Source organism: Vanessa tameamea, chromosome 5, assembly GCF_037043105.1.
Source record: "Vanessa tameamea isolate UH-Manoa-2023 chromosome 5, ilVanTame1 primary haplotype, whole genome shotgun sequence".
In the NCBI taxonomy this organism is placed as follows: domain Eukaryota; kingdom Metazoa; phylum Arthropoda; class Insecta; order Lepidoptera; family Nymphalidae; genus Vanessa; species Vanessa tameamea.
The window spans coordinates 9,952,462-9,970,297 of record NC_087313.1 but is presented as its reverse complement, the minus strand read 5'-3'; the positions used below and the strand labels follow the sequence as shown (position 1 = coordinate 9,970,297).

Genomic DNA, 17,836 nt, shown 5'->3' with positions numbered 1-17,836 from the left:
AAGTAAAGCCATTGTCATCTAGTTTTTATGTTGTCTGGTTAAAAAAAAAATAATTTAATTTATTAAGGAATGGGGCCTAAATGAAACAAGATATCGATTCTATTTCTTCTTACTATGTATTTCGGTCATTATTACTTTAAAAAATGTAGTCTTAATACAGAGAAGCATCATTCTGATGGTTTGACATGGGACGATTTGTTGTATTACCTCTGACCAAAATTAACTAATTACAAGTATTGTAAAAAAACTATACATTTTTATTAATAATAATTAAGTTAACAAGTTCATCCCATTTACTAAAAAGTTCCTTGAATCCATCTAATATAATTAAATTGTCATCTTTAATCTACACTAATCTATCATACATACTAATATTTACATGTGTGAGAAATGTTACAACAGTACCATGTTTTCAATTTCATATCAAAAGATGATATAAAACACATTTTCTTAATTCCACAGCCAATGATATTCCTATTATTAATATATTACATGGGCTCAAATAAGCAGCCCTTCAAAAAGCCCATCTATACAGGTGCACATAATGTACATATGACACTAAAAATACAAAAATAAATCTGTCAATTGGTTGTATCTCACACTTAAATGTATTGGCAGTGTTTTGTTGCATATGCAACCAATTTATTCCTACAATTTCAAAGTATCTGCTAAATAATATAGACTACATAGTAATAAATCCACTTTACAATATTTCATGATTACTTCCTTGTAAAGTCTTTAAATATACATTATAACTGACTCCTGTTAAGTTAGAATTGATTCTATGAGTTAAATTATTTACAGAAACATAAATATGTGCTTTTATATTCAGGTAATATAAATCTTACATTGTGGGTGGGGAATAAATATAGAACTTAAATTAGTGACTAAACTCATAGAGTTTGATCATTACGAAGTTCAACTTCAACAGTGGTCTGTGTTCCTTGTTGTTCAGTAGTTTGTTGCTGTTGAGACCCTTGTTGCTCTTGTTGATTTTGTTGTATTCTTGAAGGTAATGGGGCAGTTTGACCTAGAGTTTTAAATGTTATTAAATATAGCTCTTATGTTGACTTAAATATATTGTATGAAGACAATCACAAACTAACTTCATTAAATAATATTCATTAAGTAGCTGTTTTAGTTGAAATATTATATTATTATTATCAGTTTTCTTTGTAAGCTGTTATAGTTATAAAAAAAATGACTTAAAAACGACATAAAAAATGATTCACATGATTAGTTTTAATACATATTTTATAGAATTAAATATTAGTTTTATGATAAAAAATATTTTGAAAACAATGATAAAAACCGCTAACCATATTTATCGTGTATCCCTCTATGTCGCTTCAACGCAAAGCGATCTGCAAAAGCAGCAGTACAAATATCACACTTGAAGGGTTTCTCTCCGGAATGCACTTTTGCATGGTTTTTAAGATGAGCCGCCTGACTAAACGCTGAGCCGCATGTGTCACATCTATTACAAAATAATAAAGAAGTGAAGTTAATTATCTGCTTAAGCATGGTGAGGTATTTTTAGTTTTATTATAGTACTGCTATATTGATATATATATATATATATATGTTTATAGACATTTTCATATCAAACACTAAATATGAAAATCAATATCTATACATATATACTTAGTATTGATATATAATAATATAAGAGAAATTGCATCCACTAATGACTGATGATCTCGGGCTAGCTCATTATGATTCTTTAATGGGTTATCATTAGTTTATCCAAAACAATTATTTTCTATATTACTGAGAGTTAATAATACATGCTATGACCCTATATGAGTTTCAAATTAAAATCTCACAACATAAAATAATGACTAGTACACACAAATGAAAGATATATTTACACTTACTTGTAAGGTTTCTCGCCTGTGTGTATACGACGATGATTCCATAATGTCGCATGCCTCGCGAAACCTTTGTCACATACCTGCATTACAGAATTAAAATTAATGTAGTATTATTATCTTATAATTTAAAATAAATTCAGTAGTAAATTACTATTAGATGTTTTGTATAAAATTAATTATAAATTATCATTCTAAAGCATTTATGATAATTGCGTAAAATTCTGTTGAATATATTATTTGTTTTGTACTGGAGAACATTTTGATATAATATTTTATGAGTAAGTTATATATATATACCACCTCTAAAAAGATTACAATTTACAATAATAACTAATAATCAGCATGTCTTAAAATTTGCCTTTTTATTTTATACTATTATCCATTTAAAAATATATAAAATATTTTTTATTCAAGTAGGCTCATAAGAGCACTTTTAAATAATTATGTTACAGTGTGTGTACTGTACATTCTAATACCTACCTCACACACATATGGTTTCTCTCCCGAATGTGTTCTTTCGTGATTCTTTAAATGTGGAGACTGTGAGAATTGCATTCCACAAGTTTGACATCTGTTAACAAAAAGTTATATATATAACACACTTTTAAATAAATTATTGACAATAACATAACAAAAATATAATTAAGAGGCTTTTGAAAGTCTTTCAAACTACATTCAGTGGTTAAGTGAATCTGATATTATTAAGTGTATTAGCCAATACACTTAATAATATGAAATATTATTCAATCTTTATATTGAATACAATAATTGTAAAAAAATAAAAACAATTTATTTTGGAAACAAACTTGTTACCTGTAGGTAATAAGTGCTTTCAGAACATTAACATGGTTACTTTAAATAGAGATAAGAAATAATGACCAAATAATAACTTTAGAGCAATTTATTTGTATCATAAACTTATATCAATTTTAAGTTTATTCTTTGTGAATATGACCAAATATTTCTGGAAATATTACAAGAATTACCACATAAATATATAAAATGACAGGAATCTGAGCATTATTGCAAATTTTTTATTATATTATAATATTTATGTATCATTAATTTAAAAAACATCATGTCATGAAGCCTTCATTTTACAGTGGGAAGATGGTGAAGATCCTTTTTATGTATAAACCCTTTTAATTATATGGTTATAGTAGTAGGACATTTATTTAAGCCTATACTTATGGTTCTTTAAATCAGTAAACACTTTCTAAAAATTGTTCTTCTAATATACAACAACTAAATAAACTATGGCCCAATACAACTCTGTTTCTTCAAATAAATATTTGTTTTTATCATTAACATGTACATAATAAATGTAATGTTCAGAATGGCAAGCTTTCATTGAGAAAGAAGTACAAACTAAATGAAATGTATGAACATTTTGCTGAAATGAAATAATGTCTTAAAATTAATCTCTACACAATAATTTATGATCATGAGATACTCTTTAACGATCATTCAATTTATTTTTGAACTATTTTATTGTTCTTTCCAATGACAAGCTTCAAAATAAATATATGAAAAATAGATCATGGTTAAATGGACCAGTTTCAAGTGATACAATCACATTTTCCATTATTAAAAAATTCTGTGAGTACACTACTGTAACAAAAAACATTCAAATTATGATTAATTGATGATTACCTGTATGGTTTTTCTCCTGTGTGTATTCTTGAATGATTTTTAAGATAAACAGCCTTGGCAAATGCAATCCCACAAATGCCACATTTGAAATTTTTTTCACCAGAATGTAACTTTTTATGAGACCATAATGATGAGTATCTTGAGAAGGAGCCACCACATATGTTACAATGAAATGGTTTGTCTGCATTCGCTTGGTTATTTTTGTTTTTATTTCCACCAACAAAAACTATACCAGAACCATTGCAGTTTTGACACTTTGTTACAGATGCCAAATTTCTTTTTTTCACAGGATGATGTCCAGGTACTGCAATTAGAAAATATATTTTATATTTAAAATCGGTAGGCAGCAATTGAGCGAAGATGAAAAATAATCACCAAAACCTTTAGATATCGGCACTGTAAGAAATATTAACAATCTCTTACACCACAAATATTTCCACCAATTTTGAAAACTAAAACATCCCTTATGTTTGCTGTTTCACTTGTTCACTCAACCTCAAAGATTTGTGGGGATGTCTTAACAGATTTAATGTTATTTATATTCTATATTTCATAAGAATATTTATTCCATATTGATTGAACTTTTTTCAAGAAGGCTTTTCCTAGTTATACGGCTTAGTGCACTGGTGTGTACCCACCACTCATGAGGTAGTCGACCAGCAAATAGTAAAACTTTATATTGCTTTGTTGCAGTTAAAATGGCAAATGCAATAACAATTACAAAGAACATAAATTTTATTGCTGTTGGCAAAAAACTATGCAAGAAGCATTATGTTTCTCTGTCTTGAAAAAAATAGTTAAGTTTATAGTTTCTGATTAATTTCTTACAAGGTTTTTGTTGTTGTTGTTGCTGTTGCTGTTGATTACTTGGTGCTGTTGCTAAAGGATCAGTTGCATTTTGAACTCCACTGACACCACCCACTTCAAATTTCACATTATTTTCTGTTGCTACAAATATTTGTGTTGAATTTACTGAAATTGGATAAAAGCACTCAATATTATTTGTAACTTCTAACAGAACTCTGAGAAAAGTTCCCATTTTCTTTAAAGTTAATTACAACTGGTTGTTTTTTATTTTAAAAATATTAGTGACTAAAAAACTTTTAATAACAAATCATTTTCAACTAACTTTGGTTATTTCTTTGTTCTACTGAATCTTGAGCTATGCAGTTTTCACATCTAATTAGTTTCGGTCCTTTTCTTTTGGGGTTATTAGCTATTGGTCCTCCACATGTAATACACTTTTGGACTTTGTCAATGATTACTGGTTTAGCTGAAAATATAAGTACTGTTAAAACCGTTTATGGCGACATCGTTTAGAACAACATTTCGGTTATATCGACCAAAATCAAAGGTCCCGGCTGAATATAACTGTCTTATCAAAAATATTGCTTTGTACGACATCTCTAACTACGAAATACCGCATTAAATTACCACATTTGGCTAATGTTTTTGGAGAATTATATCTGTAGAACAACTAGCTAAGCCGTATTGTAAATAATTACTACTGAAGCAGACGTAGATAGGTCTATTGCGATTTGTGCACCGGCTACGGAAGATGATATATTGTACTAGAAGTTCAAATAGAAAATGACGAACTGATGAACAATATACAGTGGCAACTTTGAATGATGGTCTCAATGCTGTTAATGTTTTATGCATGATTGTTATTTTTAATAAACAGTTTCACATGCAGGGAAATTATAATGATACGCTGATTAAACTCCAAAGTGAACTGCAAAATGTGTATACAAGACAGAAGTGTTCCAAGCAAAATAAAATTACAGATTTTATGCATACAGGAAAATGACATTGTTCTTTCTTAATATGTATACGTTTTGATTGAAATAATCAAAATATAATTTAATTTCATACATTAATATATTTTGCCTATTAATACCTGTGACCTACACATTCAATAATACCACTTCATAAAAAAATAAGCATCACCGGTTGTTATGACTAAATATGAGTAGTCCCTTCAATGTCGTTATAACAGATTTTGACTGTATATATTAAAAAGTTAATTAAATAAAATATTTTTTCTTAAATATATGTATATAGACCCTGTGAGAATATACAATAGTAAAATCCTAGCATTCACCAGGTGTTCGAATTTCAACTATAATCATTATTGACAATTTGAGCAAACAATTATATGTTTTAAATATATTTTCTACTTTTGTTTTCAGTTTTTTATATTGATAACACAAAAATTCATTAGTAGCTACAATGTGTTTAAGTGATATGAAATAATTTAAAAACTTAATAGAAAAAAAAAAACATGGAAATAGCATTGTAAGATGGGCTTGCTTACTATTACTTTCAACATAATATATACTTAGTCATTGTATAAAATTTTCATTTATATGAATGTTGTTTAAGTTATCAATATATATCACTTACTGTCTTGAATCTGAACATGATGTTGTTGCTGATCATTTGGATCTGTTGAAAGGATTTGTATATGAGGGGGCATTGTTACTTCATTAGCTGTACTGACTCCTGTTGCCACTACTGTTATATTGCTATCTGAAAATTTATAAATTTAAATGTTAGTCTTATAAAAAGTCATAATAATATGTCAAAATCATCAGTAAAATATAATCCAAGGGATTAAATATAGATTAGAATTAAATTAATTTTGTTTGAAAATAGAATAAGATTTATTATTATTATTTTGAACAAAATAAATTAATATTTACCTGCATCTTGGGCATGTATCCTTTTATGAGCATTGAGTAATGTGAGGTGGCCGAACATCAATCCACAAACATCACATTTAAAACTAATATTTGATATTGTGTTCTGAATGCCATTAGGTGCAATTTGCATTTGATTTACAAGGGCATAGTTGTATGAAAATGGCTGAGCTATGTAGCATGTTTTGTCATCGCTTGTAGTTAGTTGTGCAATGTTCACACCACCAGTGACTCCACCTGCTCCACCAGCTGCCCCGGTACCAATTTTGCCAATCATATTAACATTAGTTGTATAACAGAATGTTGGAAATTCCTTAAATATAAAATACACTTCAAATATAAGACAATAATTGTTAAAAGCATTTATTTTTTCAGAAAAATACTTAAAAATAAATTTTTATAACAGCTTCCTTAGTTTGTATTCTTAAATTAAGGACACATACCTGTTGTGTTTGTTGTGTCTGTTGTGTTTTCTGTTGAACATTTTCGATGTTTTTTCCTTGTGATTTTTGTGGATGCTCTTGGTATTGGAGGGTCGGAACCGAACCGGCTTGTACAGCGTTAGTTGTGAACATTGTAGATTTATCTCATTACACTTTTATAAATAAAGAATATTGTCTCACAGTAAACTGTAAATAAAAAAATATATACAGTTATACGATGGTTTTGTTGTTAAATGAGAATTAGTTAGACAAATTTAAAAGCGCGGCTAATTGTATACGCGAAAGAGAAACTCCCAAAACATACAGTGCGAAGGTAACGGGGAATATTTCTTATCATTCTACTCTACTCGTAAAAAGATCATTCGCCGATGAAAGCAGTGTCTCCGTAAATAGTGTCGATATAATGTAAGAAAAGGATGACGGACTATCTATAGACGCGCTTCAAGTAAACTATAGTCGCCATTGTTAATTTCTTTGCCACTGTTTGATGAATGAAAGCTCTAAATGCCACCAAAGAACGGCCGAGATGATAATAAAATGAGAAAATAATTATATTGTCTTACCTTGATATTAATTAAAAATATTTTTTTTACGAAATACACTGAATTCAGCGATATGATTTTATTATTTCTATCTCACTTTGAAATCTTGAATTCTCCATCTCACTGAATAAATGAAATGGCGATACAAATAAAATGGCGGCCAAATAAGTATAGACAATTAAGATTTAAGATCCAAGTGCGAGTTGTAAAATTAAGATTGAATTTGAATTATTATGCTTGACCCAGATAATCTTTAATTTTTTATTAATGTTCTTGTATTCGATATATTTTTTAAATAATTAATTTCATTGTTAAGATAATACAGTATATATATGCCAAACTAACTAAATAATTGAAATATTTATCCTTCTTGAGTTTGTAATTACATTTTTATTAATTTTTTTATTTTATATGATCACTTGGGCATACTATAATTTAATTAAAATGCAAAAATAAAAGATATTGACTGTCGATATTTTTATAAGACATTTAAACCATAAAAATGGCACAAGAGAGTATTTTTTTGGAGTACTATGAATTGAAAAAGCAAATATGATATACAGGCATTGCCAAAAGGCAAGTATTATTTTCAGTTTCATTCTATATTAATTATGTGCATTTAACATATATTTTAAATCGTAAATTAAAATATTTCGGAATTATTATAAATAGAGAATTTCATCTTCACGTTTGTATATGTTTTATATGAGCTACGTCCGATGTGGCGTCACACTAAGTTAATAATTTTATATATAATATACATATAAAAGTTAGGAGACTAAACGACGATACGCTCATTTATATGCATGTATATAAAGATTTCTGTCATAGCTTTTAAATAATATGTATTTCCGAAAAATTTAAATAAGCTCAAAGTAATAACTATACCTGACAAATTCCTTAATAAAAGTTTACCAACAAAAAAGGTCATTCGAGTGGTAGTATTGTCATAGTGCGTATAATTTATTGCAACTTTTTTCGCTTATTATATATATATTAATAAAGTGGATAAAATAAACCTTTACGGTAACGACTAACGATCAAATTTGACAATCAAAGATTCGCGGCAGTGATACAACATAAGCGAGGTAATTAAAGTAAAAAAAAAATTATATAACTTTAAAGATACCTATTAGATATTTTTCTCTTTGTATATGTTGGCCGTTGGTTTTAAAAAAGTCAGTATTTATAGTAATACATATTTAATATGTCGTTTTTCGTATGGAACCTTCTAAGGTGGTCCCTAAAAATCAGCGTTGAACTTTGTGGGTTATTGTATTCTTTCATTATAAGCTAAATAACCTTTCTATTTGTGTCGGTAAAGTGCTGCGCAGACATCTTATTATTATAATATAGTAATTAAATTGTCCTTTTTTCTCTTTTTTATCTATTTTCACACATTCACATTTGATTTTGTGTCAGAAATACAGTTATTTCAATAGTAAATCAAAATTCTTCGGAATAAAATAATGAATTATATGTAGGTACCTACTTATTTGAAGTAATTGTTATGATAGTTATAAAAACTTTAAAACGTTTTTTTGTTTGAATTTATAATAATAATAAAAATGCATAAGTTTTTCACAAATAAATATATTTTTGTACATATCTTATTTTAATTTCATATAATCGTAAGCCCTTAATTAATTTAGCATAGATATATTTAATTTATAGAAAATATATAACTGGACATTATATTTTAAATGTGTTTGCTTATTAATACATTATTGCAATATATACTTAACATTTTTTACAAAAATATTTAAATATAACGTCAGGACTTTTATGGCACCGATTTTCTACATCTTGTATTATACGGCACATACGATTGTGCCAATTTTCGCAGGTTTCCGGTTTAATCTTTTCTAAAACATTGTGACTTGGTCACCAAATATTCTTTATACAGTGATGACTTAATCGATCTCTAAGTTTTTTCAACATATTAAATACCAAAAAATACAATGTGTGTTTGGTCCAGTAACTTTCGTCGTTACTTGCACATTCCCAAAGAAAAAGAGTTAATAAAGTAGCTCGAAAGTTGAGTAAAACCCTGTACATTCCTGAAATGTTTAATTAGCTTTATGGTACTTTTTAAATTATTTCTGTTATTTAGTAATTGTCTTTCTTGAAAAGGAAATGATAGTCGCCAATTATAATCATTAACATTTGGCTTGGGAACTACAAAATACCTAAAAATGTTGGAAGATTTAACTTTTGTAAAGTCTACATTAGAGTTAATCGGTACTGTAGGTAACACAAACGTGAACGTTAGTACTAAATTAATATCAATTATATCGTTGTCTTTCATAATTGTTATTGTGTTAGCATGACCAGATGATTTTTACTTTATACTTATGTTTAGTATAGTCATGAGGCGAGTTAGACGCGTCCAATTTAATTTTACCATAATTCACTGGAAATTTTAATATGATATTGATATCGTATTCAGTCGGTTTACCAACGCGTAGTCCATGGAAATAACGGCCTAAAAAATCTAGATTTGGTCTTAAGCTGTCAAAAAGCTCGTCATTTCTTCGCATAAGATTTATTAATTCTTTCAATACAGAAAAAAAACTATATCAGTGTTTTCTTCTCTCTCATTCTTAATCATTTTTATGTAATGTCTATTAATTTCTTGAAACATAACTTATATTATATATATAATTTACATTATATAACTTACATTCTTATTTTTAGCATGGGTTTTAGTTATTGACTTTTGAGGCATTTTCTAGCCTGAAATAATGCACATAAATTAAAGCCTTGTCATATGAAACGATTAAAATATACGGTTATTACAAACACCGACAAACTTTTAAAATACCAATTAAAAAATGTTATAAGCACGGATCATATGCTGAAATGGATATAATTAACTATAAGATACGCCGAGACCGATTAATATTTATTAATTTCATACTTTGAGCCACAACATATTGCATAAAGCGCGAGCTTATTCTGGAAGCATTATTTAAAATCTGAAATTATATAAATTGTAGGGAAAGCAAGAGAGAAAGCTTAGTGGCTCTTAAAACTTTAATCACGAATATAAATATTTGAAGCATATAATTACATAAAAATCTATATACCTATATAAAAAATGCATATTTACAAATAATAAGAATAATTTTAACAATTGAAAGCTAGTTGCTTGTCAAAATATAATCTACCACAGGTTCGAGAAAAAAAACCGCAGGAGAAAGAAGAATTCAGAGGCATTTTTTTACCTTACCTAGATACCTTTGGAAAAGATCGTTTCATATTAAGAGTTGTGTGTCATAATTTAAAAATTATAGTAACACAGTTTGGCACACAAACGTTCCTTGACAATGTAGTCGGGAAAAATTTAATAAGGGAAGTAGTAAGTTTATGTTGGTATGATCGTTAAAATTTATCTATAAATATGGTGTTTTTACGAACATACATTAAGTTATTACTTAACGTTAAGGCCCACGTTATAGATTGCACGGATAATTTTACAAACACAATCACAAAAACACTTAATAATATTTTTAATGCAAATCAGGTCACGTTTATTGAAAAATTCACAAGCACTAGATTTAAAAAATAGGCGTACCGCGCAAGCAATGCAATACTGCACAATGATCAGTTATTTACAAACACGATTCATTTTAGATCAATTGGTATAATACGGGGAATTATTTCTAAAAGGGAATTTACCATCTTATTGAAAGTTAAATGTCGTCGTAATTTAAGGGTTGCCATGCACCTTACACCTATGATATTTAGTGTAATCTAATTTTGGTAATTTTAAAAAATATGCTTTCATGTCTTGCAAGTTACAAAAAAAAAACAATATATTCGGTCTGTCTGTTTTTTTTGTCTGGATTAATCGTCAAAATGGATAAAAAGTACAAATCTAATGATTGAATATTTATACAGAGTATATTCCAAGGTAACCAGAGTATATCATAATTCTCTTTGCAAAATATATGTAAAAATATGGTATACACACATAAATAAATCAACCACTTTTAATTCAGTCAATCCACAAATTAAGAAATTAAACAAATCTTTTTAATGTCTTTACTTTTCTACAAAAATTTTTTTAAACAGATCTTTTAATTAGTTTATGATTTCTTGGCTACTTCAGTACGTAACATAAAAGTTAAGTTTTATAATTCTTGATTACAATAGTTTATCTGTGTATATTTATAAAATTTTAATAAATTAAAGAAAACAAATCATACTGAACTATTGACTTGAATTAGACGCCCACTCTTTTTTAAATTTTTCTATTGCTTCTTGAATAGTCTTAAAATCTGCTGGTTTTATTTCAACATTCATAGAAGAATCTGTTGCTTCAACTGGGTGGTCCGTTTCTGTTTAAAATAATCACGTTTAAAAATATTCACACATAATTTTGTATGTTTTGCCTAGAAATAGATTGTAATCTATGTATACCTGAAGTAAGATTAAAGATTACCTCAATTTAATAGGAACTAGTGTTCCTGTTACTTTGACTTTGATAATAAAGCCCACACTTGCCTTGGCTTTGGCTGGGTGATCTAACTTAATCGTGTTAAATATAAAACAAGAAGGATTTTTAACATAAAAGTTAAGACAGGTTTTTTATTAAAGCATAGAAATATCAATGATTAGGTAAGGTAAGATAAGATTAGGTTAGGTAAGATTTGGACAAAAAATCTTCTTTATAAAAAGATGCATAACAAAGTTTTCATGTTGTTGAAATTTTATAACTGTAATTTGTTACCACAAGCCATTCTGATTTATCATATATGGTTATGGTCAATAAAAATTAGTACCATAGAATTGCACTATATCAAAAGCATGTAGAAAGATGGTCAATATTAATTATATTGCATGGTTTATATTGGAAGTACTACAAACCTGCTTTTCCTTCTTTATGTGTCACATATGCATGTTCTACAGATATGAGCTTTCTTGTTTTACACAAGTATTTTAAATTTTTTTCAGGTAGCTTGTCAAATAAAGGATCCGCACAATGAGGCGAAGGATCATCTTCAAAGAACATATATGTGCCTAATGGATTTTCTATAGTACCTTAAATCAAAAATAATGTTAATGTTGTTTTACATGAATAAAAATAAATGTTATTTTATAGTTCATTTCATGTGACTCAATAATAACTGTAGTATTTAATATTTTAAAAGAACACTTAAAACTTATATATTACCAGTAAAAAAGGTGTCATCTAGTTGAAAAATTGGATTTTTGGTGTCAATGCCTAATACATGAATATTATTATATTTTTCTAAATTGACACTGTCTTCAAATTCAGCATAAACTAATATTTCTTCTACATCATCTGATGTAGTTTCTATGTTATTCATGCCTGTATGACTTAAGATTCAGTATTGATCAAATAATTCTGAAAAAAATAATAACAATGGTTCTTGATTTTTTTTTTCTCAATCGACTTCAACGATCGATCGAAGCTATATATAGTTTAAAAAAAAATATTACGTACTGAGGCCAGTGTCCACAGAGCAAGTTATTTTATTATAAGCTCAAATAAATTCAGCTAATTTATATTGATATTATATTACTTTTACAATGTCTTGTATTATCACGATTTTTTTTTTTTTTAAATATTAATTGACTTATTAAGAGGTAGAATATAGCAAATTACTGACATTACTAACAATAACACTCGTAGTTTAAATCCCAGTGTATTTTGTTATTAGTTGGTTACTTGGTTGTCAAAGAATTAGAATTCTGGAATTTTTATGAACCTTGCTTTTGCTATTTTGACAAATAATAAATATGTCAAACTTCAGTCTATATAATAGACAAGTCTGAAGATAAAAGTATGAAAAGTAAGATAATTTTATTTTATTTTATTTTCATTAGGACAACCAACAGTAGATACAATATCACATCCAAAATAAAAAATAAAAAATTACATTTCTAAATTATCAAGGCAAAAGTTTTACTACTTACAGGTAGTCTCATCATGCATTATCATATTAGACAATGTAATTATTGAAAAGATGAATTAAACATAAGCATAATAATTAAAAATAAGAAATATAATACATTTTTTATATAATAAATAATAATTATTAAGATAAACCATATGATTAGAATTGAGCACAAATGAAATTCTTTATTTTTCGATTGAATTGAGGGCGACTATCGTGACATATGTCTAAATGTTTTACTTTAATACTGATGGTGATGTATAACAATGATAATCTCGATATGATGGAATTCCTACCTAGTTGCATTTTATATAATCTGGTATAAAAGAAATGGCTCATATTACGGGAATTAATGTGAGGGACGTTTAAATAGAATTTTGATAAAAGTTCCGGACAGTCAATATTATTATTAAATAAAAATTTCATTGACAATATTTTTCGTCTATTCTCCAGACTTTGTATATTGAACAGATTGCATCTTTCATTATAAGACTTTGAATTTATCCTAAATTTATATGATAGTTGACGAAGAAACTTTTTTTGTATATTGTCGACTCTATGAATGTGCAATTTTTGACACGGTGACCAAATTAAGCAACAATATTCTAATCTAATACGCACGAAATAATTAAAGAGACTTAAAACAGTTTCACTCCTTTTCAAGTCTTTGGAGCACCTTAGAACAAAGCCTAGTGATTTGTTTGCTACATCAAGAGCTTTATCTATATGCAGTTTGAAATTCAATTTATTATCCAATATGATGCCTAAGTCACAAATCCTGTCAACTTCCTTTAATTCTATATTTTTATATAATATTTGGATGGTATAATTTTCTTTTTACGAGTAAATTTTATGTGATAACATTTGTCAATATTCAAGATCATTTTATTATTATCACACCATTCAATTAATTTGCATAGATTTTCCTGTAATAAAACAACATCAGAAAATTGTTTTATTACTTTAGTTAATTTTAGATCATCAGCATACAAACTCACGTGACAATTCTTAAATATTGGTACAATATCATTAATAAATATATTGAAAAACAATGGCCCTAAATTCGATCCTTGTGGGACTCCCGAGGAAGCAACGAATGGTTTAGAGTGGTGTCCATGGATTACCACTCTTGAGATTCTACCCATTAAGTAAGTTTTGCACCACTCCAGCAGTCGATCTGAAATACCATATGATTTCAACTTATTTAAAAGAATGCAGTGATTAACCTTGTCGAAGGCCTTTGAGAAATTTGTATATATGGCATCCATTTGAAGGCCACTATCAATACATTCAGAAATATTAGAAACATGAAGCGACAGATTGGTCAAAGTAGAGCGTTTATTTATAAATCCATGCTGATTATCATTTATATAATTTTTGACATTCATATAATATTTCATTTATATAATGAATGAACGATACTTTTGTTACGATATAACGATTTAATTTTAATACATAATCGATGTTTGTGCATTTTCCCCACACATACATATTGGCCGATATTAAAATAAATACCGTAATTAAATACTTTATTTACCTTTACCTCTATCTACACATATAATAAAATCGTAAATTATCGAAATCTTTACATAGGAAATATTTGAGAAATATTAGTACTGGGGGCTATTTATTAACGCAATAGATCACAAAAATATGATTTTTAGAATTTTTGTCTGTTTATCTATTCGTTTGTTCCCATTAATCTCGGATCGGGTGCGGTTTTCACTGATTAATACAATAGTAACCTTGGGATAACATATTGCGTTTGTTTTTATTAAAATCTGGATGTTATGGAACCAGGGCTGATGACGTTAATACCTTTTTAAAGAGTTCAAGTGGTGTTACGGATGGATGGATGATCCATTTGCATTTGAAAATATTTATTCTATAAATATAAATAGGTAGGGCGCAGATGATTTTATGTTTATACCCCGGTTCCTTCTCATTATCAAAAAACTTTTCGTTTACTTTTAAGCGAGACCAGTTTTCAGTGCACACGGCTAGCTTTATGTGGCACTGTCGCGTGTTCACAACTGCAAAAAATGTATGCTTTAATCACCGACGGCACTACGTGTGATATACATTACACAGTTAGACAAATACATCATAACTTTTGAATATTTTTTTTTTTGTTATAGGGGGCAAACGAGCAGGAGGCTCACCTGATGGAAAGTGATTACCACCGCCCATGGACATCTGCAACACCGGGGGGCTTGCAGGTGCGTTGCCGGCCTTTAAGGAATGAGTACGCTATTTTCTTGAACGTTCCCAAGTCGTATCGGTTCGGAAAAACCGCCGGCGAAAGCTGGTCCCACAGAGTGATTGTGCGAGGCAGAAAATTATAATATTACAAGATTCAATTATAAATTTAAAACGTTCGGTTGTGTTTAGTTTGAATTTTATCGATGGCTAAGCACTAAAAAGTTTTTAGTTAGATAGAGATTTTTTTTTTATTTAGAGATGGGTTTTTAGTAAAAACCCATCTCTAAATAAGAAAAAATCATAATCTGTCCATCCTTTTGGGAACTATATTGCCACGACAGATGAAAATATACACAAATATGTCAACTATTTATAATACCCTTACTTTTATGGCTTGCGGGCACCAGACAGTCATAGAAATAAAATTGATATGATACCAATTTTCTATTAAAGACAGATATATAGATAATACCTACTTAACGTTTTTACCGTAGGTTTGTTCTATAGTCTATTCAAAATTTCCAAGTACAAGAGGACAAAGCCAATTAAATAAATGACGTGATCTTATTGGTGCACAACTTAAATAATCTATGATATTTATTATGGACTGACAAAACTGGTATTGGAACGTATAAGTAGTTATAGCCTATGCCTATTCCAATGGAAATAGGAAAAAAGATAAACAAACTTTAGATTAACGTATTTCATGCGATATTGATTCATAAATAGTGAACTATCGATATGCAACACTAAAGTCATCAATGACATGTAAAAAATGTTTGATCAAAAATTACATTTATGTCCTTAAAATTATATTCCATCATATTTTTATTTTTATTTTACAGTTATAATGCCAAAGTAACTGTTTCTCTTTCATGGCCAAGCAACTGAACGGAATTTGATGAAATTTGGTATGAAGGAAGTTTGAACCCTAAAGAATGACATTTGAGTCAATAGTACAATTAAATATTATGGAATCGTTATTTTTTAAATTTTTAACTATCGAATTATGTCATAATGCGAATATTTTTTCATTCATTTCTGTTTGCCCATATCGCAATTTAATTTCTTATCTTAGAAATTGCCCTCAATAATATAATTATACTTATTTGTTTTTGTTGATAATAACTTATTCACCATATAAACAAAATTTTGTTTGTGTTAGGAATGCAGAGGTTATATAAGCAATAAGCATATATACTTTTGCATATTACGAGTGCTCACGCCGCTCACTGCTCAGTGCTCAGATTCTAGGTCGACATATTGATGGTATATTGATATATTTCGACTACGTTGCGTCAATATCATTCAATATACTGACAAAAGCCAACGACTACAACTATTTCTAGTTCTGGAATAGTAATTAATATTAAGAAGTGGAAGAATCCAGTAGCAGTCAAGTAAATATCGTAGTTCTCAAATTTTTCACACTTGTGCATAACTAATAATAAATCCAAAGCTGCCAATATAGATGAATTTCGTGTATGTAAACATATTTTGCGACATTAATATTATCGTGAAATTATATGATGCGAAACTTGGGAAGTCAAATCTAAATAGAAATAAAAATATTCTTTATACTTTAGTGTACGAATAATATAAAAATTGACAAAATCATATATCGACCTAATATCTACCTACAGTTTTTAAACTTCTAAAAGAAACAAAATATTAATCATAAATAAAACTATTTTATTGCATATCACATCCACATTTCACGATCGCTGCGTTTATGAATGAAACTTTTTCCGAATGGTAACATCATGTGAACTTTCCAGAATCTATACAAAGAAAATAAATGCTTACATCATTTAACACGACGTTATGAATTATATTATAATAAAACAATTTCAACAGCAAAAATATGACTAAACATTATGCAATAAACATATCGGAGTAAAGTCTTCGCCTCCCAGGGAATCCGTTATTTCTGTCCTCCAGGAGGCTGTAGCGGTTGGCCACGTTCTTTTCCGCGAAGTTTTATTCCAATTGCCCTCTCAATTTTACCCAGAACAATATTATTTGGAATACCGCGACCAGCTTCGTAATCATTTACAATTTGAGGTTTTTCACATATTTTTGTCGCTAGATCTTTTTGACTCATGCCTTTAGCCTGTCTGCCTTGCATTATAAGTTTTCCTAAATCAAGGGGTATTTTTTCATGTCGAAGTTCCTCAGTCTCTCTGTCAAGTTTTGCAGTATTTTTTGTTGTAACATGTTGTTTATTAGTTCCAGCACCAAATTTCTGTTGAGTATCCACTGGTAAACCTTGACGACGTGCAGCGTTAACTGCTTGTTCAGTTTTTAGTGCCGATGCCTTTGGGGGTTTTTTTCGAAGAATTGTTACGGTATCCCAATCAGACATTTTTAATAAAATATGTAAATAAGGTACTGATCTAATGAAATAACCAAAATTTTAGTAACAGTATTCTCTGCTTTATCAAAATGTGCAATTGCACAGACGATATTAAAGCTTAACGTTACCACAGATTA

At 28.5% G+C, this 17,836-nt stretch overlaps 3 protein-coding genes and 1 pseudogene across 5 annotated transcripts; all 4 read right to left on the bottom strand.

Annotated features, from left to right (window-relative positions):
- Positions 1-97: 97 nt before the first annotated feature.
- LOC113392375 (transcription factor Clamp-like) lies at positions 98-7,391 on the bottom strand. Of its 2 annotated transcripts, none has more exons than XM_026628781.2 (11): positions 7,236-7,391; positions 6,673-6,858; positions 6,233-6,542; positions 5,934-6,059; positions 4,657-4,800; positions 4,356-4,499; positions 3,528-3,831; positions 2,355-2,445; positions 1,878-1,954; positions 1,320-1,477; positions 98-1,030 (listed from the first exon to the last, which is right to left on the bottom strand). In XM_026628781.2, the coding sequence occupies exons 2-11, from the start codon at positions 6,802-6,804 to the stop codon at positions 894-896; spliced, it is 1,623 nt and encodes a 540-aa protein (XP_026484566.1). In that variant the 5' UTR covers positions 6,805-6,858; positions 7,236-7,391; the 3' UTR covers positions 98-893. The 2 variants fall into 2 exon arrangements, with proteins under 2 accessions (XP_026484566.1, XP_026484568.1); XM_026628783.2 differs by lacking the exon at positions 7,236-7,391 and adding an exon at positions 6,977-7,161.
- Positions 7,392-8,851: 1,460 nt separating this feature from the next.
- On the bottom strand, positions 8,852-9,942 carry LOC135194817 (cyclic GMP-AMP synthase-like receptor; annotated as a pseudogene).
- Positions 9,906-12,839, bottom strand: LOC113392380 (uncharacterized protein). 2 transcript variants are annotated; one of them, XM_064220858.1, is made up of 5 exons: positions 12,688-12,839; positions 12,394-12,588; positions 12,087-12,260; positions 11,426-11,557; positions 9,906-9,950 (listed from the first exon to the last, which is right to left on the bottom strand). In XM_064220858.1, the coding sequence occupies exons 2-4, from the start codon at positions 12,548-12,550 to the stop codon at positions 11,430-11,432; spliced, it is 459 nt and encodes a 152-aa protein (XP_064076928.1). In that variant the 5' UTR covers positions 12,551-12,588; positions 12,688-12,839; the 3' UTR covers positions 9,906-9,950; positions 11,426-11,429. The 2 variants fall into 2 exon arrangements, with proteins under 2 accessions (XP_064076928.1, XP_026484572.1); XM_026628787.2 differs by lacking the exon at positions 9,906-9,950 and having other exon boundaries at positions 11,423-11,557.
- Positions 12,840-17,014: 4,175 nt separating this feature from the next.
- Positions 17,015-17,830, bottom strand: Mbf1 (multiprotein bridging factor 1). The gene has a single exon (XM_026628790.2). The coding sequence runs from the start codon at positions 17,706-17,708 to the stop codon at positions 17,268-17,270; it is 441 nt and encodes a 146-aa protein (XP_026484575.1). The 5' UTR covers positions 17,709-17,830; the 3' UTR covers positions 17,015-17,267.
- Positions 17,831-17,836: the final 6 nt, after the last annotated feature.